The sequence below is a fragment of the Corylus avellana genome, chromosome 8 (genome assembly GCF_965113065.1).
Source record: "Corylus avellana chromosome 8, dhCorAvel1.hap1.2, whole genome shotgun sequence".
NCBI classification, from domain to species: Eukaryota; Viridiplantae; Streptophyta; class Magnoliopsida; order Fagales; family Betulaceae; genus Corylus; species Corylus avellana.
Window position 1 is genome coordinate 2,303,163 of NC_142497.1, and position 27,352 is coordinate 2,330,514.

Here is a 27,352-nt window from a genome sequence, read left to right on the forward strand (position 1 = left end):
GCCACCCCCAGACCGTCCAGGGGGTGGCTCTGCCACCCCCTTGGCCAAAAATGGGGTGGTTCGGCCACCCCATTTTGGCCAAGGGGGTGGCTGAAGCCACCCCCAGTTTTTTTCTTTTTTTTTTTTTTTTTTTTTTTTTTTAAATTTTTTTTTTTAATTTTTAATTTTTTCTTTTTTAAAAAAAATAAAAATTAATGCCTAAAACGACGTCGTTTTAGGCTGGGTAATTTTAGGACACAAAACGACGTAGTTTTGGGGAAGGGTAAAATGGGTATAAAACATTCAAAACGACGTAGTTTAATGTTAAAGGGGTCCAAAGTGAGAGAAAATAGAAGTTCAGAGGGCTTAAATGAGAGTTTTGAAAATTCAGGGGGGTCTTTTCAAATCGGCTGGAACTTCAGGGGGGTTTTCTGAAGTTATCCCAAAATATTAATATGAGGAATTTCAACCATATGAAGACAATTACAAAACTTGGCTTAAAAAGAAGGTGCCGTACTAAGAAAATGACATTTCTCCTAATGATGAATGAGCCCACCACTGTCTTAATTCTCACCCGCAGGTAAGAGACCACTACCTAGTTTCTGAAAAAACAACTGTTTTCTTTTGTGTTTTTTTTATTTTATTTTATTATTATTTTTGTTCGAAAACCAGCGAAGTTTTCTCCCAAAAGAAATGTTTAAATTCAGCGTGACACGTGGCTAACAATGCTGTCACTTCCGCACTCTCGTGGTCCCCACCCTCGCGACACGCGTTAACCGGAGTGAGTCCGGCAAGTGCGTGTCACGTGGGGCTCAAATATTATTTTTTGTTTTAATTTTCTCGCTCTTTTGTCGTAGGTAGCCTTTGCTAACCTCACCCGTGCGGGCCTCTATGCCTGTCGCGCCCTCGCTTTTCCACCCGGAACCTGCTTTCACCGTTTCCTCAATCCGACGCCTGTCACCTACCCGCTCGCCAACAAAGCAAACCCAAAACCAGACGAGCGACTCCCCAGTCACTACATCCACGTGTCCAAGCAACAAAGAATTTAAACGGATGCGGGTCCCGCAGTGGTGACGCAGCCTGGGGTGACGCAATCAAAGCCTTGGGTCTAAGATTTTAAGCAGGCAAAGCCCTTCTATCACTGTTATAATTTCTCTCACACAGTGTGAGAAGTCGGAGAGAAATCGGATTGACTCTTTTGGATTCTCTCAGATTCTTGAGGACCAAAATTCTAGGGTTTTGCTTCTCTCACAGAGCAAGTAAGTGCTCAGATTCTTGCTCAATTGCTTTTAAATTTTTTTTTTTTTTGAAATGATTTGATGTGTGATTGAATTTTTCGATGCGGGGTTCGGTTGCTAGGGTTTTCAGGAATTTGGGTGTTCTGTTGAATTCTTTGTCTTTTTTATTTGATTCTGTTTGGATTCGGAAGAATCTGGAATGGGAGTGTGAAATTGAAATCCAGAGGTTGTTTGCATGTGGGAGTTTGGGTTCTGCTCTGTTTGCGGGAATCGAGAATTTTGTGGAATTCTTCTAATTGGGCGTTAAATGTGTGTTTGTGTGACTGGGAATTGACGAATCTGAACTTGATAGTGTGAAAGTAATTTCGAAGTACTATTTGTCTGTCGGGATTTGGTGCTGAGAATATTTAGTGAAATAAAACATAATATGATAATGAATTTTTAAGTTCTACCGGTTATTTTAATGAACTTTACTAAGTACCAAAGAATGAAAATAATTGTTTGGGAACTGGAAAAAACAAAAAAAAAAGGTTCTTTCAATGAGATTTTTTGGGAATCATTGCATCAGGTTGTTAAGATAGGTGGTTCGGTTTTGAGGAATCTGAACTTGATAGTATGAAAGTTGATTTCAAGATGTCCTTTGTATGTGAAGTTTATTTTCTCTTCTCGATTGGGTAAAATTTTTGGAGGGGAAACCCGAAATTGAGATGTTGAATTTATGTTTTTTCTTATTTTGGAACCCGGAAAGTAGAAGCTCTCATTTAATTGAGTTTGATACATCTACTTGCTGATACGTGAAAATTCTGATGAAAGCTGGGGCCTGTATGATATGATTTCGTTTCCTTTCCGTCTTTATTTTGTGTTTTGTCTATGTCATTTGGATGCATTATATGCCACTCTTTCGTTTAAAATTAAGTTCTTTATTTAGTTGGGTGGTCATGATGCTAGATTAATAAAGGTCCTGTTTTGCTCAGAAAAAAAATAAAGGTGCTGTTTGTGGTATATCTGTTTTTTGTGCTTGTTTATGTGAAAACTCTCAGAGTTTTTCCTAACTTGGGGTTGTTTTCTATTTGCAGTTGTACAGGAAATAAAGAGACCTGTACTTACTGAAGGGATTTGGAAGGTATGCAGTCAAAGTCTGAAAATGCAAATCGACTAGACCCTGGTTCACATGCCATTCCACCGGCAGGTGTCTATTCTGAACCTTGGTGGCGTAATGGATACAACCCCATGTCCCCAGTTGTGACAGGGGGGAATGTATCCAATTCATCTTCGTTAGAATGCCCAAATGGTGTTTCAGATTCCAACGATGGTCAATCTCCGTCAAATGGTGGATTGAATGAGGACGATGATGATGCCACCAAAGAATCCCAAAATACTACATCTTCCAGATCAGGTGCCTCAAATGGTTATACTCAGAAATTTTAAACACAGAATTTGTGTAAATGCATGTTACAAACAAACCACTTACTATGATTTCTGGACTGATTTATGAGGTTGAAATTTTGTTGAGATAGAAATATTCTTGTTAGCCTTTTTGGAGGATATAAGTTCGTGAAGGTACTAAAAATAATTTATTTCTAATTTTAGCTGGAAATTATGCACAAGAACACCAAAATGTGCAGCATGTTGCATCAACTGCACCTTCTATGCGTGATGAATGTCTCACCCAACCTCCACAGCTTGAACTTGTTGGACACTCAATTGTAAGTGTGTTTTGTTTTGAACACTCCCCACCCCCCCTCGCCCACCACTACCACCCACCCACCCACACACACACAAACAGCACAGAAGAACAAAAAAATAAAAAATAAAGAAAGAAAGTCTTTCCTTATCAAAGTCCAATCATCTGCTGATAATTGATCAAGACTTTTGGACTGAAGATTCTGTTTAATGTATAAAATTAGACAACTCAAACTTGCGTGATATTGGAGCCGAAGGGATTCCTAGCTTTGTTGCAATTCTTTTGCAGGCATGCGCTTCAAATCCTTATCAGGATCCATATTATGGAGGAATGATGGCACCCTATGGACATCAGCCTTATGTAAGATTAACCTCTTGTACTCATATGTGATTGACTGATGATGTCTTCTTGATTGTTAATGGGAAACTGCCTCTATTTTCACTTGCATAAAATAATGCTCTTGAGAGATATGTTATTTAAGCCTGGATATGTATTCCTAAAAAGTCTATTGCAATTATTGCATGTTACATTCAATGTATTGGATTTTGAAAATTCTGTACTTTTCTTTCTGAAGAAGTTCAAATATAGGATCAGTTCTCATTTTTTATATTTTTTATGACATCCAGTCAAACTGAATAGTCAAGAGTTTCCCAATTCTCAGTTTCTTTTCCTTTTGTTTTCTGTATCCTAATTTTCAGCTTTTAAGCTTGGGGTGAGTAATCTGATTCTAAGATTCATAGTGGCTAGACATACGATGTTGTTCAGGCTGTTCAGAGGACTTGAACTGAGGTCAGGGTATGATTTTCACCCAGGATCGCTGTTTATGTGTTGGGTTGGGAAAGTGTAGGAGGACTGATTTCATCTCTTGGGAGAAGAATTGGGAATTGTCCACATTTTGTTCTAAGCGGGAGGGGACCATATGTTTCAGTAATGTCATTTTATAGAATATTAGCCTTAACAGTTCATAGATTTTGGGGGCTCTTGGGATAAGAACATTGACCTTGTTATGAAGCAATGTGGTCTTTTTGGTACCAGGATTCCAAGTTAGTGGATGTCAAGGATGGGTGATATTCTTAGCAAATTTTTATCTTTAGCTTGAAAACAAACTGAACATTCTGCATGCTAAAGTAGTGAAAGGGCTAGCACACTGTCTATGCTCAAGGCAGTTGAGCGTGAGTGGCCTAATATCATGCTGTATTGTAGTAGCTTTCTGAATTTTTTTGTGGCCTAATGCCATGCTGCCACGGGGGTGCATTCCCTCAGTTAACTACAAATTTTTCATCTTTTGAGATCTCAAATGAACTTTGTAAAATGCTTGATTCAAACTATAAAGCCTTGATGTGTTATCGTACTTACTTAAGGTGCAAGCCGTAGCACTTTTCTGTTTGATCATTGGAGTACTCTGTTTGATCATTGGAGTACAAGAGTTGCCAACATTTGTTTGTTTTGATAAATTTCAACTGATTCTGAGTTCTTTTTTTTTCCCCCCATTTCAATGCTCGTCATTTTTATTCACTTATGTGGGCCTTGGTCACTGGGAAATTGAAGACCTTTCTTGTTTTCATATTCATAGACTGCATTTTTTTGGGGCATAGTTGCACTCATTTGCTCTTATAGACAGAGTCGGTATGACCAGAAATATTTTCTCCAAAAAGATTGGGTCAGGCAGAGAACAGTAGCATATTCTTGAACAATGGTGTTCCAATGCCTTCTGGTTGGGGGAGTTGTAATGGAGACAGTGATCGTGATCTTGGCCTTAAGGGAGCAAAGCATCATGGTGTCAGTAACATCCATGTTAGAAGCAACCTCTCTATAGGTTTATGACTATACTCAACCTGGATAAATCTCTAGTAGATAGCCTGCCATCACCTAAGATTATGTCACCAATTGAGATACTCATCCTGCATGAAGCTCTTGATCTCTCTTCAAGGGTGGCTTTGTGCACCAATCTTCATGGTTGACTTAGCAGCACAGCAATGAAAAACTATTAGCCAAATATATCTCTCTTGTGGTCTTCTACTATAACTTGTGTGTTCTTTTCCTTTTATTCAAGGACAGTTTGACCATTATTCTTATACTAAAACAACCAAATAACAATGGCAATGGCAATGATACTGATAATAAAAATAATTTTCTGCCCCATGAGGTGTTTGCTTTTAGTACATCAATGTAGTTATCCTTATATAAATCTTTTTCCTTGGATGCTTTACTAGAATGTGGAATGGTCTAACATATATTTGTTGTGGTCAGGGTTATCCTCCTTTTCTCGGATTGCCTCATGCCAGAATGCCTTTGCGCCTTGAGATGGCACAAGAGCCTGTTTATGTGAATGCCAAACAGTACCAAGGTATTCTGAGGCGGAGACAAGCACGCGCCAAGGCTGAGCTTGAAAAGAAGTTGGTAAAAGTTAGAAAGGTATAAATGGATAAGTGGCTTAATATGGTTGTTGAGTATCGTAGTTAATATGGTTGAAGCCACAACTTCAGATATATTGCTGATGATATATGGCTTCCTTAGTTGATAGTACTTAATCCCATAATATGTATTTTAATTAAGAAAAGAACAACTTGCATTTTGAGGAATTTTTTTTACTGCTCTGGAAGCTCAAAGCCTTTTTGTATGTTCTCCCAAATTATCCTTTTATAATTGGTGCTTTGGACTTCCCATATGCGACACTTATTTTAAAGTGAAGTGTTAAAGGGAAAGTATAGTTTTCAACTTTTGGCTTTTTGATATAAGATACATATTTTGGTTATTATTGATGTTTTAAGCATATATGTGATTTGTATTGAATGGAGGTAATTAAGTTTCAACTTAAAACTGTTGGTACTGTTGTGAATTATATATATATTGTTTGTGTGCAATTTGAGCTTCCATTGTTATAAGTAAATGTATTGGCATATGTGCAATTTGAGCACCTTCTCTATGGTATCTTGTTAATTTCCCATCTTCTACAGCCATATCTTCATGAATCTCGCCACCAGCATGCTATGAGAAGGGCTAGGGGTACTGGAGGACGCTTTGCAAAGAAAAATGATACTGATGCCTCAAACCATGATCCCAAAGAAAAGGGCACAACATCTGGGCCAGCACTCTCATCACAATCTGCAAGTTCTTCTGGTTCGGAGCCCTTGCTCACTGACTCTGCTGGAACATGGAATTCCTCCCATGGGCAACAGGATGGGAGGCATGACGCTCCCAATGCTCACAATTACGTAAATGGTCATGACCACTTCCAGAACCACAACAGCTTGCAGGCTTCGTCATATCTGCGTCCTGGCGAAAGAGGTGAGGAAGGCGACTTGAAATGGGGAAGCGTCTCTTCTAACCAGGCTTCACAGCGGCGTCTTGCCATCCAGTGAATCCCAGGGCAGAGTTGGGTGCCAAGATGGAGGATTGGCCCCAAATGGGATGTATATTCCCTGTTTATCTATTGAAAGCATTCTTGGCAATTCATCTGCCAGGCGGCAATTCATTCTTGGCTTTAAGATCGTGCATGTGGCATGGATGAAGAGTGTGGAAGAGATGGTGAATGGGGGCCATGTGGCTTGCTAAAAGATTTCCAGTGCTTCATTCCTCCTTCCATTTATGCTCTTTGTACAGAGTTAGAGATTAGATGACTCAAAGTTTGCCTTTTTAACTCTGGATTAAATGTACAAACCATCTTGTTTGATAGGAGGCTTGATCTTGGTGCACTTTGTGTTTCATGTTACTCATAGGAATTGAGTAGTGGCTTATTTTGCAAAACATCAAACTTTGAAATATTGATTTTTCACTCCGACTTGTGAGCGGTTCTGGAGCCTATTGGGGGTAAATTGTTGACCATTCTGGCATACTTGTATGTGCATGCGTGCAGAAGTTTCCTGGACGATTTTGCTCGTGGCACGAAGTTCTATTTGTATTGGGCGGCAGTTACAAATCAAGTGCATGCTACTGCAGACGCTTCTATTGGAGAAGACCTAGCTGCACAATTTGCAGCATCTTATGGGTGCAATACCCTCTTATTATTATTATTTTTTTTTAATTGAATAAGAAAAGGGCTACAGGAATGATCTTTTTCACTTCTGATCCGATCGGAAGAAGAAGTGAGAGATCCTGAAAACGAAAAAGGGGTGGGCTTTCCAACAATAAACCCAAAATAAACTAAAGCAACACATAAATAAAAACAAGAGGGAAGGCCACCCCAACAACAAAGCCCAAATGGTAAAAAACAGTGCAAATACAAGAATAAGTTCTGGATCCAGTTCAAAAGGACCAAACAGCAGGCAATGGTAATTACCAATGATCCCAAAAGAATCATAAGCAAGTCGGACCTATTTCAGGACCGCACAAGGCGGTGTAAATTGCAAAGAAACTCCGTGAAGAGATCATTGCAGGTAAAACAACAACCACTGTTAAATGGTTGTTGCAGAGTAGGCACTGCAGAGAACCAAAAAGGAGCCGGTATAGGACGACCACTAACATCAATCTCCTCCTCAAAATCAAACCAAGTCATGGCAGGGAGATAAAAACCCACAAAAAAACAATACAAACAGCAAAATAAAACTAAATTTACAGTAAAATAGAAATAAAATTACAACAAAAACAAGCACCAAGAACACCAAAAAACAAGGGCAGGGGCTGTGGTAGCCGGCCGAAGAACAGATCGGGCACCGGCGAGCAGTAGACTGATCGAGGATCGGCTGGCGGAAAAGGGAAGCTAGGAGGCCAGGGAGGATGGTGGAAGGCCTCGATTGGTGGATGGGTCGGCGTGGAAGAGTAGATCGGGTTTTGAAAAAACCCGATCTAAACCCCCAAAAACCAGATCCACAACCAGGAACTTCGGCAAGGCAGTGGACGGCGACATGGATGGACTGAACGGCAATAGGCTAGGCAGCGACAGGCCAGGCGACGGGCAAAGCGGCGAGGACCGAGAATGAGGGACTGGACAGCACAAGGGGCTGGACGGTGGCTGAACGACGACGGGAGAGAAGAGCAGCGGCGGACTTCGAATCTACACAAGAAAAAAAGAACAAAACACAAGAAACCCAAACAAAAAACACAGCAAAGAGGGAACAAAGAAGGGGAGGGGGATGGAGGAAAAGCCTTTTCCTCCACCCCGGGAAGCCCACACAAGGCGGAGAGAAAGACCTCACTAGGAGGCGGCTGGGGAAAAAACCCTAAGGGTTTCCCAGAGTTTCTCTCTCTAAACAAGAGAGAGAAGTTATTTTTTGGGAAAAAAAAAAAAAAAAAAAAAAAAAAAAAACCCTTTGAAGAGGATGCTCTTACCATCATCCTCCTCCCGTCAAACGGTTCTAAACCTTTTTTCTGATTGGAACTTCTCTACCATTATTTTCTATTTTCACTTTCATTTCATCTCTCTTCAGAGTCCGGAAGGCTTTGAAAGTCTCTTGTAATGCCAACTTTAAAGCACATTTTTTTAGATAAGTGGGTCATCTCTCACTTTGTTTTTAAATGCAAAATTCTCAATTATTTTTTCCATTTTTTCTTCCACTTGGATTAGAGTTTAAAAAAAAACACAAAAGTGCCCAATGAACTCGAAGCAATTATGAATTGAAGCTCTCATAATTTGCAAATATTTTAATCACATCCTCTTATGTTGGAGCGACCCAGAATCGCCATGACCTTTTTATTTCCTTCATCAATAAGATAGATAGAATTTATTTCCGTCATATGTTTAATTCATGGAATACACGATAGGGAATCCAGCACGAGCTGGAACAAAGTCCATGATCGTGATATATTAATAATAACAGGGAATTCGTGTGTCAAAGCATAGACCAACTTAACAGTAACTGATCGGTATATAAAGCACCGTATAAACGTATCATCAATATCTAAATACTATTAAAAGACTTACATTTGAAACCAGCTGCTTTATTGCGATTGTTTTGATACAAGGTTTTACACTCAAAATCATAAAACAAAAACCAAAAAGGGAACAAGGGAATGTAACCTGTAGTTCACTAAGCACCTGCATAGTTTTGTATCATATATGATCATCATGTTTATGTTGATCAGCACCCTCTAGGTTTTCAACTCCCTCTGCCGCATACTGCTCTGAAACAGTTTCCTTGCCTACGTTGTCCGATGGAGCCTTACTCGCATCTGTAAAACTGTTGTTTGCTTCTGTGTCGTTATCGACAGTTTGCTGCTTGTCCATCATCCCGGACAGGGCTAATCTTGGAGACCACTCGAGAACATCATCAATTATGTTGGAGACCCGCTTCTGATACCTGAAAGATTGGTTGGATTGATACTTCAGGCACATGCAAAAAAGGAAGGCAGAGAAGTATTTTTCCTTCTACGGAAATTAGGTTATTTATATTCAACACTGACCTTGCTCTAGCAGCCTCATCAGGGGCATGGTGCCTCAGCACCAATATGACCAGCACAGCCACCATCGCATAGAAAAGCCTCGTCGTCCACTTGGGTCGCTCCTCCTCATCTTTCTGGGGCCAGAAACGGAATAACTCTCGCAATGTTGCTTCCTCAGCAAGTATGTTAGGGAAAAACCAAACACGTTTTCCAAGAACGATATAAAGAGCACCAAATGCAGTTGCTCTCACTGCAAATTAAACAGAAATTTAAATGAAATACCAGCAGAAAACCACAACATAAGTTAATTGAAGTGATCTGTAAGGCTCCATAGTGATATAGTATCACATCATGAAAACAGAAAAAGGATGTAAATAATTCTAGCTCCTCCCAAGCAAGAGAACATAAACAGCAAAAACAGGAAGTTCAAAGTTCACTCATTAAATTAGTTGCAATCTTCCTCTGATCTTGAGCAGATTGATATGAAAAATACTTCAAAATGCTTTCTAAAAAGAAACAGGGTTCCTAAGATATAACAACCATTTGATAGAATCTGGGTGACTCCTGTTTATGATTTATAAAGTTGGGTGACTCTTAAAATATCTGTAATCGGGTGACTGCACTGCTTGTAAGTAGATGAAAGAAAGTTCATCTATCATATGAAAGAAAACATTAATCTCCTTAAAACACACACACAATCTGATGGGACAGAAGTCAAAGATGTCCACAGATCCAGATGAAGAGTGGTGCATGGAACCAATTCTACTTAAAGGATCATTATACAAATTGGAACTCTAAAATCGACATCATAAAGCAATTCCCAATCACAATCCAAAGCATCTCAAAAAGCACAAACAATCAACTAATCAACTGGTCCACAAACCCATGCCTAATGCCTTCACCAAAGATGGACCTTCAAAAAAGTAAATCAAACTACCAAATTGGGACAAGGACACCAGCCCATCACCATCACTAATCCTAAGCACTTCAGTCCGGTTAGAAGATTCCTATTTTATACTCTTACCATATTATTTCTAATGTGATAGACCATCAGACCATCACAACAAATTTAAAAAATTCTTTTGGTGCATATACTTGAAATAAATGCCTTCATTCAAATCATAGAGCTTGCAAAGATAGGTTTCTGTTGAACACGGCGAAAAATTATTACTAACTATTTCAGACTAACATTAACTCATACTAAACCAGTCATAAAGTGGTCATCGTGTTTGAACAAGAAACAGAATTTTTAAGGCAAAAATTGGACAGGGAGAAAGACATTTCCTATATATATACACATACGAGAGAGAGAGAGAGAGAGAGAGAGAGGGGCAAAGAGAGAGAGAGAGGGAGAGAGAGGGGCAAAGAGAGGGAGAGAGAGAGAGGCAAAGGAGGCATGCCCATGTCAACGTAATATTTAAAGTCAATGCACCCCATCAGACGTGTGCTAAATCGTTGGCCTTTAAAAGTTTAAATTAGACAACCTTGAATCCCAAGTGCTAAAGCAGGCAGTGCTCTCAATTAAAAAAAGAAAAACAGTACATCCGTGCACCCCAAGTGCAAATGAATTGATGATAGAGCTATCACCACCAACCAATTCTAGTTCCTAATAACTAGATCAAAGTTTCCACAAATACAAGAGCACAACTTACAGCACCGAACAGCTTAGTTTTTCAGTTTTTATCCTAAAAGAAGTGAAACAATTAGTTCCTGCAGCTGAATTAGAGATGGAATTGCAAAAAAGAACCAAACAAAATTTGTCAAGAAAACAAAAACCCTAGCCATTACTAGGTATAATATTTGCATAGACAACATGTTAAAATTTACAAGCATTACGATGGAGCCAATGTAGGTGGGCATATAACATAGTGACCACTCACTCCGTCCCAATTTATATATCTTATTTTGGTATAGTAATTTTTATCAAATTTCCTGTAAATTAAAGGTGACATGACTTTAGTAAGAATCTTGTTTACCTTTTTAAAAAAGGTAAAGGGTAATTGAAGAAGTTAGAACTTCAACAGTTAGAAAGTGGACATGTAGAAAGAAAAGAAAGACTTAAATTAAGACAGATGGAGTATTTATCGTACAGCAACCTGATAACAAAATATATTACTACAACCATGTCGGTTACCTAAACATGACAGGATGCACAATTGTCAATTAGTAGCAGTAATAGTGAAAAAATGGTGCAACAAAATTGACAAATGGCTTACTTCAAACTAGTACACCATTAATCATAACATTGTATCAAGGCTCTAAGAATGAGCTAAGATAAATTGAGAAGAATATAAAATAAATAAGCACAGCATAACTTACATAAAAGTAGTGACAGAATAAGTAGCAAGACTCCTGCGCAAGAGTAGAGTATTAGTAGCTTGCACCGATGGGGATACACAGGAAACAAGCAAATTGCTAGTGTCAACACAGGCCAGAAAAATGAGAGAAGCGTCTGCCAAAGTGGTCTCCGTTTTACAAATGTCCACGCAAAAAAGGCATCATTTTCAGAAAATACTTGATCCTGCAAAATAGAGTCAAATATTGATACTTCGCCTATAGAAACAATTAGAAACATGCTCCTAAGTCCTAACTTCCTAGATAAAGTAAATCAAGCAGAAATTATCATAAATTTTTTAATGATAATACCCTTCTCATTAATTTTTTTTTTTTAAGCGCCAACCTCTGAATTGTTTTTTTTTTTTTAATAATAATAATAAATGAAAAGGGTATAATAGTCTTTTCATGTCATTTTTGTTATTCATTTGAGGAAAATAGAGCTAAAAGTTTTAGATTTAAAATATTTGTAAACTCAGGTATTAAATTGGCTAAATTGAAAACTCAGGTCATGCAAAATTCGTAAAAGCAAGGGGGCTTTTTAGAATATTTTCCCAAAAATAAATACCCTAAACCTAGATAAAGATAACTTCAACTTAGATAAAAGATAAGGATAAAATCCTTACTCCCTCTCACGTTAGAGATATAACATAATTCCAACTTGGAACAATTAAGTGTAGCACATCCATGATGAAAGGCTTCTAGGGGGTAACAAAATCTACTTGTCGCAAACAACTAGTCACAAACAAAACCAACAAATTGAACTAGAGCCGCCTGACTTGATTTGATAAAAAAACTGAATTGGCTAAAACATGCTACTAAAGCCTTGATGGGCAAAACAGGCTTGGGCACTAAGGAGTCAACTAACCAGGTAAATCATGGTGGTGTCTTCATAGTTGTGGGAAGATAAATTAAGAGGCTAACTGTAATGCATGCAGCTAAATAAAAAATTTGTGTGTCTCATACATCTAACTGCAAAGCAATGAGTTACCCATCAAAACATTTAAATCTTACATATTGAGATTACTTACTGGGAAAATCTCTAGATGTGCTGGCCATGTAGACAACTTTTTCTTCCCAGGACGAAGAGTTTTCACCACACGATCACAGCGCACTAAAAGATTCTTTCTTAACAGAGAATTACCAACATCTTCAGTCTCTAGGTTCCTATCTGATTCTAGAATATCTTTGAGCTCTGGGTGATTTCTCAAAAAGCTAGCAAAATCCTTCCCTCTGAAGTACTCTACACGTGTCTCCTGTAAAACAGCCCACCTAGACACCAAATCCTTATGATCTCTCACCTTCTCGGCAAACAACTGAAACACATCCTTCTTAGCAGCTTGTTTCTGAAGATAAAAATAATAATAATAATAATAATATGACAATCTGATCGAAAAGGGCAAAAAATGACAAAACATGTAAATCTACAAATTATGATCAGAGATAAAATCTGGCATGCAAAACACGTTCTTCGCAACAAAAAATGCCAAAAAAATCACCAGATAGAGACCAGCATCAAGGCATAAGGTAGACATAAAAGACTGCAATGATAAGACAGAGTAATAAACAATGCACCATTAAGCAAGTCTATCGAAACCTAAGACAAATGAAACCAAATTGCCAAAAGGTGTCCCCGCACCCCAAGCAATCTCACTCTTAGTCCATTTGAAGGTAATGGGCGTGATAATTTCGTCGATTCAGAAACCAGGAACACCAACAATAAACATCAAAATTTCGTGGACACATTATTAAGGCCGTTCTGATTTTCCAAGAAACGAGAAACAGACGGGGACACCAATAATTGTATTGGGCTCAATGGGGTTGTATGATTCTCATAACCATCCGGTCCCAAACAACCAAAAGCATCACATTCCAACTTCTTAATTCGAATTTCCACACTACCTTCTCGGCAAGCAAACGGAGTATTAGAGAAATCAAGACCCCCACATTTCAAGTACACTAATCAACAATTCTAAATCCCAACATAAAAAAAATAATAATAAAAAAATATATATATATACAAGCACATATATACATAATCTGTATGCATGGGATAAATCCTGTTAAACATTTTCCTTTCCAGTTACAATTCATATTAAAATAAAATAAAATTTTCCATTTCCAAACGCCTAATTGGTATCACACTGTGCGTAGATGAAACCCTAGATCAGATGGATAGAGAGAGAGAGCGACAGAGAAAGAGAGAGAGAAAGCAAACCCTAGGAGGAGTATCGGAGTTGGGATCTCTGGCGCCATTTTGCACGGCTGCTGAAGATCTTCGTACCCTCTTCTTCTCTGCGCCTCCCGATTTCTTCATTTCTCTCTTTCTCTCTGTTTTTTTTCTGGGTCTCTGTTTATGTGTCTGTGCCGCGAAGTAAAGAGGCGTTACATTCGTTACAAATGGTTTCCTTTTGGGGTCTAAATTTAGTTGAAAAGGCAAGGGCTTGATGACCTTCCGTACTACATAATACATATTACTCTTTCTTTATTATTTTACATTTCTATAGTTATTGTAATTTTTAATTTTTTAATTTTTTTACAAAATAAAGTTGGTTGGGTTTGCCCCCATATCATATTTTTCTAATTTCTTTTTATTTTGAAGTAAGACATATCTTTAAAAAAAATCAATCAAATGTCATATTGACTAGATTCTCAACTTTCATCGTATGATTGGGTTTATGTGTCCGTACCCATAAACCATCGAATTAATCTTTATTAAAAAATAAAAATTGATCGATATTGGAACATCATCTCAATTATATAAAAAATAAAATGAGAGTTGAGTATTTAAAATTACTCATCATTTTAAGTTAATTTAGATGACAATATAAGGTCAATTATGGGTGGACAAAAAATAAAAGAAAAAGTTCACGTACCGCTCAAATTAATACCTAACTTGCAATATTCTCTTAATCTAAAAATATATATATTTTTTAATTTTAATTACTTACTTTTTTTAAAATACCTGCTTCATTTACCAAATATTTGTATTTCGATATTTGGATTGGAATTCTCAGTAATTTACTTTTTAAATTACTAAATAATATCCACAATAAATATGAAAGAGCCTGTAACTTGGGCAAGTAAATTCATTCATAAATACTATGGAATTTACCAGTAATCAGAAAATTGATGGATCTCTATACCCATTACTCCATATCCACCGTTGGTACAATAAAGACAGACAAAGGCCTGAATGTGCCTGCAAGTTTTATCGTTAAACTGTTGGAAGTGGCTGTGGTTTCATTTCCCACATTCAAATGCTTTCTTTGCGAAGCCTCTCATTTCTCAATAAGCCACCAGTATCGCCGCCACCAACATCTTTCTCCAGTAAAACTAATGCACTCACAATATCTCAATCGCTAGTACATACTGATGATGCTTCTAGGAAAACAAGAGCAAAAAAACCATCTTCTTTTCTATCTTGTGTTGTTCATGCAACGGAGAAGGATTCACATAAGTTTGATGTAGACCCAGATAAGGCCAGAGAAGCCCTTCAAGAGCTTGACCAGCAGCTCCAATCCCTCGCCCAGAAACAAATCAGCACTCCAAAGAAAAGGGGTATTCCCTCCATCTCGCTCTCTCTCTCTCTCTCTCTCTCATTGTCTTTTTTTGTTCCTACTTTCTTGGTTTTGGTGCAAATGATGTGACTTTGATGAGATGTATGCGTTGAAATCACTTTTTCTGTTCTGGGATACATTTGCAACTTTTGCTTTTGGTGAGAAATATGTGGGCTGAGTTGGAAGCCCTTAATAGGAAGAGTAAGAGGAAGATATCATGACTTTGAGCTGCAATTGATTCCTATCAAATATCAGCTAGCATGTTTCAGACTAGTTCCATTCATGGGTTATTGGTCTACATTTGGCTGCTTGAAATTTCAAAACTTTTAATTGTTCTATCCAACATTTCTCAAATTTCTTCAAAATCACCCGAATGTGCATCAAAAGAAGATAGTTAAGCCGGAAAAAATTTGTGCTTTTTCCACAAAGCCGTCCATTTCTGGCAAATTTATCCTTAAGACCACCATATGGAGATTTTATAGACCATGGTTCCTCATATTTTGCATTATTCTGTTGTAGAAGAAGAAGAAAAAAAAAAAAAAAAAAGCAGATTTTTATCTGGGTTTTATGCACAAAAATTGTTAATTGGATTTTACTTGGACGCCTCTAGAAATAGAAAGTAATTGCAGTTCAAGGTGACTAAGAAAACACCTTGGGACATTAATCTAGTGTTTAATCTAGTCATGACTGGCTAGATTATAGACTACTAACAAAGCTTAAAGGACATCTATTGTTCCTTAGTACTACTAACTGATTTTTTACCTCAGTGGGTAGTACCCAATTTTAGGAGTGACAAGTGTTAGAGATGATAGCTCATATTCTGAACGGAGAAGTAACACCAGCCTTTATTATAAAGGTCTCACAGCGGAGCGTAAGTGAAAACTAGCATATCCATGGTAAGGGTGTGTTTGAAATTTCAATGTACTGGGTTAGGGTTTTACATGGACTGGTTATAATTTGTCACTTTATTCTTTTTGACATGGTGAAAATGTAGCCGCTTGCTTTTGTAGACCTAGGCACACTATTGAACTATGTAAATTCTCTGTGTATCGTTTTATCTTCCTGCTTTTCACTAAGTCACATAATTTCAACAATCCTAACAATAGGTACAGAGGGCATGTTGTTTATACTGCATAATTGTTTTAGGGGCTTTAGAATTGTAACCAAATGTCCAAATTGCTTTTCCTTGACATGAAAGTTATATAAACGGTTTTTAATTTGGAGCAGGGTGAATAATTTGTGAAATTAGCCCACAAAAGAGTATTATCTTCAATTACCAAGGAAAGTATTTTATACTTGTAGATTTGGATAGAAATTCATGTGTAGCTGCTAACATTGGTCCTTGGAGATTTTTATTCTGGGCAATTAAATTGGACTAAGAGGCAAAATGAGATGCTTGATTTTCCATTTCATAGGGTCTGGGGATTGGAATTAGATCTTCATGTGACATCTCTTACTTGGTTCTGTTTTTAACATGTTGCAGCTTCAGATGTAGATCTTACAAAAGATCGAATGACTGAAGAAGAATTTTCGGAGTCCTTTCTAAAATATTCAGTAGTTGCTCTGGTACTCTTCAGCATTTTCTACAATATACTTTTTGAAACTGTAATAAAACCAGCCATAGATGTTCCACTACCAGTTCCAGCTACTACTGCAGTAACAGAAGCTTCCCAAGACCAAACAAGTAACTAAAAACATCATTGGCGGTAGCTAGTCTTGCATCAGCTTCCACTTGAATTCAGCACCAGAGGTTTCCATTCAGCCATGCAGTTTTGATTTCCAGGAAGCAACTCTCAGAAGCAAGCTTTTGTTGATTTGCTGGAGGTACTTAAACTTCAGCAAGAGTTAGGCTCCGTTTGGAGTGCGCTTTTTGTTTTTTGTTTGAAAAATTGTTCTGATGTGACATTAAAGAAAATAGTAATTTTTACATATTTTATGTTTTAGGTTGTTTATTAATATTTTTATTTTGAAAATAGAAAGCAACGAACAATGATTAAGCGGTTGTAAGAATTATGGTGTATATAAAATTTTAAACTCATATGAGCTTTAATTAAGGATCGATGAGGTATAGTTGGCTTGATCATCAGGGCCTTTACTACTGCATGAATTGTTGGAGGCAATGAAATAGCTTTATTCAACTAAAACAGGACTTAGCTGCTTAGGATTTAAAAAACATGTGTGGCTTGCTTTCACTGTGGCTTGCATCATCATTGTCCTCAGAAAACATGTGTGCATGGCTTGCTTCAAGACCAAAAAACATAATACCTTTTTTTTTTCTGTAAGTTAAAAAACATATTCTTGACTAGACCAAAAAACATGTACTTGATTTGATGTACACCTTAATAAACACTGTATATTGTTGGGGGTCTTCGCTTGCAGTTTTCATATTAACTTTATAACACTACATATACGACATAAACCATTCTGTTGATATGGTTGTTCAATATGCACGGCAGATTGGCATTGCTTGGAACACAAATCATTTTTGTTCAACTTGGCAACTTGCAGATTTCCTGTATAATGGTCATAATTGTCGCTTTACTCTCCAATCCAAAATCCAGTTTGTGTTTCTCTCAATGTGGTCTCTCCTTTTTGCAACCCAGATCTCTAGATAGATTGGCAATTGGAGCCTTTCATCACCGAGGCTCGACGGTTTCTAAATTTTAGTCCTTCTTGGTCTTCCTAAAACGTTTATTGTAGTGTGACATTAACCATAGTAGTAGCTGTCTACTGGAAGTCGCACACATAAAGGGCTTAAACAGTAAAAATTGTTGGCGTTCTCTCAAGTCTGATTTAGCCATAATCTGATCCAGTTTCATCAAAACATTAATAAAACTCAAAGCGGCTCACACTAACAAAACTAAAAATTCTCATTTAATAGTTGAACTCTCATTTTAATGCATGTTGAACCACTCTCCTAGGAAGCCCTTATCAGTGGATGTAATCCTCCTTAAATGCTCTGTTTTATTTTTCCCTGTTTCTTGTTGGAAACCACCCTGTTGTCAACCTGTATGTGCTCGCAGGCAACGTTTTTTCTGTGAGGCAATTGCTGTGCGTGTTGCCGTGTCATGTTGTGACGCGCTTGTCGCCCACCGACCTGCTAGCATATGGCAACTTAGTCAGTTAGTCTTGACTCTTGAGCATGTTTGTATTAAATGAAGCTTGGTGAAGTCATTTCACATAGGAGGAGAAAACTACAATGAAAAACTAATTGTTAATCCATCTTCCTACGCAACCATGATTTTTATATTTGATGGCGTGTGAGATGTGTCAATGGGTGGCCACATCTCCATCTGTCTTGTTACAAGGCTCACGGATTGAATAGGGCTTCTTTTATAAAGGATTCATCATTGTGCTCATCATATTTCTTGAATTTATGTTTGAATTTCAATCTTTGAGTCAATACTTTTGATTTAAATCTCACGCAATAAAACTGTCCTATTACAATGTAATATCAATGGCTTTGTGCACGAGGCCGCCGCTAAATAAGAGCATTTTCATCAAGTTCTTCATATTTAATATTTCTCTAAATTTTTAACAAAATTCACAAAATAATTATTTATCGAACTCTTTATTCAGAGTTAAATTTAACATTTGCTTTAACTATTTTTCAAAATTTTTTTAAAAAAAGCCAAAAGCAAAAGTTACTTATTTTTTAATATTATTTTGGTTGTTGGGTACCATTTTGGTAAATTTCTAACATGAAATCAAAGTAAGTGAGGTTTATGACAATTACATTTATTAATAAAAAAATAATATTTGATTAAAGTAAATAAATATTTAGAGAGTTTGATATTTAATAGTTTTAAAAAAAATATATTTTTAAAGTTAAATTTAGAAAAATTTTAAATAACTTGATGAATGCTTTAAGATAAGCTCATTACATGAAATCCCAGTCTCAATAATTGGAGTGTAGGACAGCTAATGATTGTTTCCTTTTTAACCACAAATATTTATTGAAAGGAATGGATAAGCTCTTGCATGAATTGATATTTAATAAATTTACTTATCAAATTTTTTAATTTTTCATCATTAATTAAGATATGAGAAATGTTAGGTGTTCTTATAGTATTTTCTTGGTATTCTCTCAACTGTGATGTGACTTTTAAAATTACCAATAAATTAAAAGTCAATAATAATAATATCAAATTTAAAGGTGATTTTAAAAGTCACATCACAGTTGGGAGAACACTAAAAGAATACTTAACATTTTTCTTAAGATATTGCTAGTAATTTTTGAAAAGGTATGGTAAAAAAAGTAGTAGAATAGTACTCAAACTTTTGTAATTAGATTTGTACATCACTATCACTAGATCTTTCTAATCAAGACTATGATTTTGGTTTTTTCCTCTACCATTAAAGCAATATCGCATGTAACATATAATGAAAGGAAAGTGATTTCTTGTACCTTAAATAGAAAAGTCAGTTACAAATGAATGAATTAAATATAACATAAGGCGAATCAAGTAAGCCCCACAAATGAAAAAAATAAAAATAAATAAAAAAATGTCAAAGGCAAAATCAAAGTAAATACAATATACTTAGTGCCCGTTTGGTAGTGTGATTTCAATAAGTAATTTTAAAAATTACACCTTTTAAAATTGCGTTTTTGAAATCGCTATTTTTTAAAATTGCACAGTTATTTAGTAAAACAAGGTAAGGAGTACTTTTTTATTAATTGAGTGTTTGGACAACATTAACATATAATTGTGATTTAATGGCCAAATAGGTAAATATTGTGCCAAATAGCTATTTGAATTCAAGCACCCCAAAAAGAAAATCATTAAGCAAAAGCATTTTATGCCATTTTAAAAGCTTGCAATACTAATTAGTACCAAGCATTCTGGAATTAGTTTTTATTATTAGCCAAAAATCATTTCAGAAATGATCTAGAAATTATTGTCTTAAAAGTCAAATGTTTCTAGAAAACAAAAATGTACATTATCCTCCTTTCCTAGGCTCTAGGCTGTTGAAAAAAAGCACCAGCTTAACTTATATATATATATATATATATATATATATATATATATAAAATATGTATTATTTTATAAAATTATAAGAAAGCAAAGCAAAAAATTATTTGTTTATGGTTTTTGGAGTGTGAGTTTTCTTAAATATAATATAAAAGTAAAAATAAATTTAAGAATATTGTGTGTTTGTAGATATTTTTGTTTTTTTTTTAAAAAAAAAAAGAGAAGAAAAAAAAACGTGCTATCAAACAAAGCCAAGGAGGTTTGGTTGTATAATTTTGGAACTGAAAACCCGAAAAAGAAAAAAAGAAAAAAAAAGAAGGGACTGCTGGAGAAAGGTTTCTTCTGTCTGTCTCATTTCATTGTTGAATCTAAGCGACAAGAAAAAGAAAAAAGAAAAATTAGACGAGAGAGAGAGAGGGGGAGGCTTTAGAGAGAGAAGGTGTGAGCCAAAAAAGACAGCTTTGACTCTCTCTCATATTCATTCACACTAAGAGAAACTGATCTTTTCATATTCACATTCTGCTCTTTTCCAAACCCTTCATTTCTTCTCATCCCCATTATTAAGTCAAGCTCTTGGCCTTCATATCTCAAATCTCATCTGGGTTTTCCTCAATATTCATTCTCAGTCACCTAAAATTCCCAAGATTTCTTGGTGAGTTTTGAGTTTTTAACATTTTGGCCTAAAATATCTTCTGGACCTGTGGATTCTTTGAAATAAAAATACTCTCTTGCTCTATTTTCCAGGTATATATTTTTTTATAATTATTGTTGGCTAATTGCAGTAACTTCCATAAATTTTGGGGATTTATTGCAAAATTTGATATTTTTTTAATTATGTGGGTGTCTTAGAAAAATCAAAGATTCATGGGTTTTCTCGTAAATTTGAAAAGAGAATTTCCCAAATCTTTGGAGACTTTACGTTCGGCTGAAAATGGAGCTGAATTGTAAATTTGCCGTAGGATTGATTTAATATGATGTTCTGACTCTCTTGTACTTTCATGCTCAGATTCTGATTTGTTTACCTTTATGCTTTATTGGGTCTTATTCAAATCTCAGAAAAAGGTTGAAGAACTTCAAAGTTGAGGCTTTGATCCAATGGGAAATTGCTGTGCAACCCCCCCCAGTACTCCTTCCCAGAATGAAAACAAGAAGCCCAGGAAGAAACCCAATCCATTTTCTGTTGATTACTCTGCGGTCAATGGAACTGGAGGTGGTAGCAAGCTCTGGGTCTTGAAAGATCCCACGGACCGTAACATCTCGACCCATTATGATCTCGGTCGCGAGCTCGGCCGAGGTGAATTCGGGGTCACCTACTTGTGTACCGATGTGTCCTCTGGCGAAAAGTTCGCCTGCAAATCGATATCCAAGAAGAAGCTTAGGACTGCTGTAGATATTGAGGATGTGAGGAGGGAGGTGGAGATTATGAGGCATTTGCCTAAGCACCCGAACATTGTGACTTTGAAGGATACTTTTGAGGATGACCAGGCGGTTCACATTGTGATGGAATTGTGCGAGGGCGGCGAGCTGTTCGATCGGATTGTGGCAAGGGGGCATTACACAGAACGCGCTGCTGCAGGCGTTATGAGGACTATTGTTGAAGTTGTGCAGGTTGAATTTGGATCTTTTTTTGAGTTACTGGTTTGGTTTAATATTATTATGGATTTTGATGCTTATGATAGTGCTTGACTTTGGTTTTTGCTTGTTTGTTGTTGGCTGAATCAGATTTAGAATGTTCTTGTTCTAGGTATAGTTATATGCTGGTAACTTGGTGTTACAACATTCTATTTACTATTGTTACAGCATTTATGGTTTACCTCTTACTGTTGGTTTTGAACTTGATGTGTCTGTATAATTTAGGCTTTTGAAGTCAAAATAACAAATTCAAATATAATTTCAATAATTGATCGTTTTCCACGTTTTTAATCCCTATTTTAGAGTCCCGCCTCCCACTGGTGTGGACTGCTTCATTGTCTTCTAGATCGTAAGGGGGCTGACTTCTTTATGAACTGGTGCATGTTATCACTGCCTATCATGAGATCTGTCACGGATGCAGACTGGCTGGTTTCCATGCAATGAATTGACTGTACTTTTTGATGCTTAGATTTTTACTTCCTGCATATTGCCATGTAATTGTCTCCTCTCTCTCTCTCTCTCTCTCTGCCACTTTGTTGTTTGTGTGTGTGTCTCCGCTTTTTGCCTATGGTGGGCCAACTTTGTTGCTGGCTCTGGTTATACTCCCACTTCTAATGATTTCTATGAACTTGTTGTTGGATATGTATGCAGTATGCTCCTCCCTTAGCTCAACATGTTCATGTAAATTAATCTGGTACATTTACATGCATTTTTATTGCAGATGTGTCACAAGCATGGAGTGATGCATCGTGATCTCAAACCTGAGAACTTTTTGTTTGCAAACAAGAAGGAAACATCCCCCTTGAAGGCAATTGATTTTGGGTTGTCAGTATTCTTCAAACCTGGTATTGCACTTCATCTACTGAGCCTGTTTTATGTATTTTTTTTTCCCAATAATGGACTTTTATATTTATCATTGCCATCTTTGTATTATGTTATGAACTACTTGACCTGAAGGATTCAATTATATGCAGGTGAGCAGTTTAATGAGATCGTGGGTAGTCCCTATTACATGGCTCCAGAGGTTCTGAAGCGCAATTATGGCCCAGAGGTTGATGTGTGGAGTGCTGGAGTTATCTTGTATATTTTACTTTGTGGTGTTCCACCATTCTGGGCAGGTTTGTTTTTTACTATGTTTTTCTGGTTTGAGTGTCTGTGTTAAAATAAGGATTATGTTAAGCACAATTACCCTACTAAACTATTTCAAAATTTCTTTTCCTGATTGAGATAATGTTATGCACATCTTCTCAAGAATGTAGTTTCTCTTATTTTATGTGTGGGGTTGTATTCTCATAAGTTCATTATGTTTTTCATCCAGAAACTGAACAAGGGGTAGCACAGGCAATCATTCGCTCCGTCATTGATTTTAAGAGGGACCCTTGGCCTAAAGTCTCTGATAATGCAAAGGACCTTGTGAAGAAAATGCTTGATCCTGATCCTAAGCGGCGGCTTACAGCTCAGGAAGTGCTTGGTATTGTTCTGCTTCATAAGCTTTATTTGTTTCCTATGTGCTGAGATTTATTGCTCGGTATTAAACAATTTTACCTATGCTCTCACATGCAGATCATCCCTGGATACAAAATGCTAAGAAGGCTCCAAATGTTCCACTGGGTGAGACTGTGAAAGCAAGACTCAAACAATTTTCAGTGATGAACAAGCTCAAAAAAAGAGCTCTAAGGGTAATGATCGGAATTTTCTTGATATAAAAGATACCAAAATATTTACTTCATATTGTTGTGTGAAAGTAAAGATAATCTTATGCACCTAGCTCTTTCGAGGTTCTCAGTTTGACATATTAGTCTTCTTGTCTTTTTGAAAAATTTGTTTGCCTGGTATAATCCTATGCAAGAAAACTTTCGAAGGTCTAATAATGCTCTTTCTAGAATGTTGTCCATGTAATATTATGATTTCATTTATTTGATGTCTGAACTTTGTGTTTTTCATCCATAGGTGGTGGCTGAGCATTTGTCAGTGGAGGAAGTGGCTGGCATAAAGGGAGCCTTTGATATGATGGACACCAGCAACAGAGGCAAGATAAACATTGAGGAACTTCGGGTAGGGTTGCAGAAGCTTGGCCAACAGATTTCTGATGCAGATCTTCAAATCCTAATGGAAGCTGTAAGCATCATGTTTAGCCGTACCCAGCTTATTATCCTCCATAATCCCTGCTCCCTGACCTTCTTGAAGTACAATCACTGTGATAATCTAGCTCCAACTAATATTGTTATAAGAATCTGGACATGTTGAGAACTGAGTTTGCAGGTTTTATATGATGATATTTAAGGGAATAATTGAAATTTGATTATTACAGGCTGATGTTGACGGTGATGGAACTCTAAATTATGGAGAGTTCGTTGCGGTTTCAGTGCATCTTAAAAAAATGGGCAATGATGAGCATCTACACAAAGCTTTTGCATTCTTTGATAGAAACCAGAGTGGTTACATAGAGATTGAAGAGCTGCGGGATGCTTTGAATGATGAACCGGACACCAATAGTGAGGAAGTTATTAATGCAATTATGCATGACGTGGACACAGACAAGGTTAGTGTTGAAGCCTTTTTTTGTTTTAAAGAGAGCTTTTGTTGGGACGAACTTTTTTTCTGGCATTCAAAGTATCCAAGGGCCATACCATATGACTAAGTAGGGATCACCATATCTTCTTTTAGTTTTTAAATCAAGTTTCCCATCTTCTAGCTATCGAAGGGCTTTAAACTTCCAATATATTGGTACTATGAATGACCATATCATATCAGAACATTCCTTGCTTGCTGCCCATTGATGTATCGATCTTCTGGAATCATTATCACATGGGTTTCTTCTTGTTTTAATGGTTGTATACACTTGCACCTGTGTTTTGGGTCAGCTCTATTGACACCCCAAAAATTTTATTTTTATCACACCTCATGTGCTATCTAGTGGTTCTAATTAATCACTTCCATCCCCCTCTTCATTAAATTATCAACAGCAATTTTTTTCTTTTTCCGATTATGCCTGCACCAAAACCCAACATTTCCAGCCAGACATGGTCCTCTTCCTCCGTGGTGGCCGCATGGCCAAGTTTGATGCGATTCCTCTAACTCTGGTGAGACCATCCATCACCATCAGGTGCCTGATCGCACCATAAGAACACCTCAGAACAGAACTTGGCTGCCCATGGCCAAAACTACACTCACCGCCACACCACCGTACAAATGCACCCCAAGATTCAGCACACCTACTACCCAAAACTGTCAATTTGTAATCACCCCCAAGCCACTAACTAAACAAATCCATCAAAAACCCTGTGAGAATCCATTTGCGCTGATTGACATTCAAGCCCTCTCACTCATCACTCTAGAGGTTGGCAAACCCTAACATCAACATTGATAGATGAATTTCATCAAGCCTCTATACGCTGCCAAATTAATGACCCAAACCCCATAGAAACACCCAAGCTCCACGCATAGAGACACCCACCCTCCAAGGCCACCAAGTAGGATTGGATTGAAGTATGTGAAATCGCCAAGGTGGTCTAGGGATTGGGTGGCAAGTGAGCAAGTGAAGATAATGGGGATGGCAACAACTTTGAACTTAGCTTCATTGCCGATAAGAGTTGCGAGTGTAAGGTCACTTGGGCCAAATAGGGGAAAAAATGCTGTTAATGATTTAAAGAGAGGTGGATGAAGTGGTTGATTAGAACAACTTGATAAAACAAGAGGTGTGATTGGTTAAAACAAAAACCCAAAAGGTGTCGATGGAATTAACCCATCCCACAGGTATAGGTGCATTTTACTTTTGTTCTTGAAACTTGAAGTGCTCATTTTATAATTGTGCTTGTTTTTGTATCACCCTATATCTTACCCCTTTATCTAAAGCATGACTTTCTTTTAATCATCTCATGAATTTAAATAATTAAATTCACAATTTCTTATTAGTTTGTTTTCGAATAAGTTGTGATTTAACATGGTATCAAAGTAAAGGATTTGAACTGTCTCCATAATTCATTGCTCATTTCAATTAAATATTTCACGTATTGAGCCTTATTGAGGGGAGTTTGAGCCCACACGTAAAGAAATGTGTTATAATATAAATTAAATGATTAAATTCACTCTTTTTTTTTATTAGCTTAAGCTTTTGGGGTAAGTGGCGATTTAATACATTCGTATAGCACTCCAGAATTATCTATTTGCACAGCTTTTCGCCATTGGTTTTTGTGCATCTCCTTGGCATCATTAATTCAGCTATGCACTAATGCTTAACACTTAACATATAAAGTCTTATATTGAGAGTCCAACCTTGTTCTCATTTAATCTTGCAGGATGGGCGCATAAGTTATGAGGAGTTTGCTGCTATGATGAAAGCTGGTACAGATTGGAGAAAAGCATCTAGGCAATATTCACGAGAAAGATTCAACAACCTCAGCTTAAAGTTGATGAGGGATGGGTCTTTACAGCTAGCCAATGAGGGTAGATGAACCAACAATTATTATAAAATAACTGGTGTTTGGGAAATGAAAATAATTCTTTCTTTTTCTTGGTTTAATGCAACCATTGTTATTTTTTCATTTTATTTCCTCATGAGACCTTCGAATAGGTAGAGATCAGGATGAGGGTCTTGATGTTTTCATCAAATAGCTATCTTTAGGATCTGTTGTTCTGTGGTAGTTGCTTGAGAAAGAAAAAAATTTTAGTTTTAGGGAGAATTTGGTCAAGTTGTTATCATGAAATATGTGGTTGTAAATATTATGTCAATTGGCCCACAGGCCTTTTCATTAGAGATGTGTTGTCTAATTGCTGTTTAAATGCTTCCATGTGCTGTTGTATGGAATCTGCCACGTGCAATTGTGTTTGGTGAAGTTCATTATCCATGTTTTTGCAACAGATGAATCTTTTTGTTTAGCTGGATTTGCTTGATCTATTACCTAGATATTCGCATAAACAGCATACATTACCCCCTTAATCTAGCTTTGTTGTGTTTTTTTTTTAAAGTCCACACAAAAGATCCTCTGTTCTTTGGCATGACAATCTAAATTGTTTTGCTTTTAGTAATGCTATTTGCAAAGAGTATATAATACTGTTTTGAGTTTCTCTCTTAAAATAATGCACTTTATATGGTATTGATGTCTTTTTTGGGGTAATTGTCACATGGATGTCATGTCATGTTGGTAAGGAAAAGGGTAAAAAGAAAGCAAATAATAGAAACAAATGCAATATCACAATTTTATGTGGTATTTAAAGTTGAATATATATAAAAGCAAATTAGGAAAAGGTTACATAAGGGGTCGTTCTCATTCTTGACTTTTGATTTTTTTTAGTTGGTAATTGGAATTTTAGTGATTGATGAAAGAAGATATGGCATTGGCCACAAACACAAGTTGGAAAATGTTATTCACAACACAATCTAAAGTTGCTGTACACAAACATCCTACTTTCCCACCATAGAGAACAAGATTAATTTCCAATGAGCTACTGGAATGCATAAAGGAGTAGATGAACAAGACTTCATTTTTTTGGATGTAGTGGAAGTGTACTTTTTAAAATTAAAAGACAGATGTGGATCACGTGTAATAAGGTTGTCCATTGTATTCTGGCTCTCGTCTTATTTGGATAGGTGTTTAGGCAGTTCTGAGCCTACTTGTTCGGTTTGCCCGTACA

General features: G+C 36.8%; 4 protein-coding genes across 5 annotated transcripts; 3 read left to right on the forward strand and 1 right to left on the reverse strand.

Annotated features, from left to right (window-relative positions):
* The first annotated feature begins 1,125 nt into the window (after positions 1 to 1,125).
* Positions 1,126 to 6,703, forward strand: LOC132163629 (nuclear transcription factor Y subunit A-1). Its single transcript, XM_059573992.2, has 6 exons — positions 1,126 to 1,238; positions 2,294 to 2,613; positions 2,808 to 2,923; positions 3,190 to 3,261; positions 5,152 to 5,316; positions 5,859 to 6,703. The coding sequence occupies exons 2-6, from the start codon at positions 2,343 to 2,345 to the stop codon at positions 6,261 to 6,263; spliced, it is 1,029 nt and encodes a 342-aa protein (XP_059429975.2). The 5' UTR covers positions 1,126 to 1,238; positions 2,294 to 2,342; the 3' UTR covers positions 6,264 to 6,703.
* Positions 6,704 to 8,686: 1,983 nt separating this feature from the next.
* LOC132164262 (translocation protein-like protein) lies at positions 8,687 to 13,961 on the reverse strand. The gene is made up of 5 exons (XM_059574738.2): positions 13,772 to 13,961; positions 12,585 to 12,899; positions 11,539 to 11,740; positions 9,241 to 9,469; positions 8,687 to 9,137 (listed from the first exon to the last, which is right to left on the reverse strand). Exons 1-5 carry the CDS (start codon positions 13,868 to 13,870, stop codon positions 8,891 to 8,893), a joined length of 1,092 nt encoding a protein of 363 aa, XP_059430721.1. The 5' UTR covers positions 13,871 to 13,961; the 3' UTR covers positions 8,687 to 8,890.
* An 809-nt stretch (positions 13,962 to 14,770) lies between these two features.
* On the forward strand, positions 14,771 to 17,172 carry LOC132164278 (uncharacterized). The gene is made up of 2 exons (XM_059574765.2): positions 14,771 to 15,114; positions 16,597 to 17,172. The coding sequence occupies exons 1-2, from the start codon at positions 14,814 to 14,816 to the stop codon at positions 16,803 to 16,805; spliced, it is 510 nt and encodes a 169-aa protein (XP_059430748.1). The 5' UTR covers positions 14,771 to 14,813; the 3' UTR covers positions 16,806 to 17,172.
* A 3,280-nt stretch (positions 17,173 to 20,452) lies between these two features.
* On the forward strand, positions 20,453 to 26,578 carry LOC132163309 (calcium-dependent protein kinase 8). 2 transcript variants are annotated; one of them, XM_059573549.2, is made up of 9 exons: positions 20,453 to 20,830; positions 21,143 to 21,694; positions 22,440 to 22,563; positions 22,693 to 22,836; positions 23,037 to 23,189; positions 23,282 to 23,397; positions 23,669 to 23,836; positions 24,030 to 24,260; positions 26,017 to 26,578. In XM_059573549.2, the coding sequence occupies exons 2-9, from the start codon at positions 21,182 to 21,184 to the stop codon at positions 26,170 to 26,172; spliced, it is 1,605 nt and encodes a 534-aa protein (XP_059429532.1). In that variant the 5' UTR covers positions 20,453 to 20,830; positions 21,143 to 21,181; the 3' UTR covers positions 26,173 to 26,578. The 2 variants fall into 2 exon arrangements, with proteins under 2 accessions (XP_059429532.1, XP_059429533.1); XM_059573550.2 differs by having other exon boundaries at positions 20,453 to 20,738.
* The last annotated feature ends 774 nt before the right edge of the window (positions 26,579 to 27,352 follow it).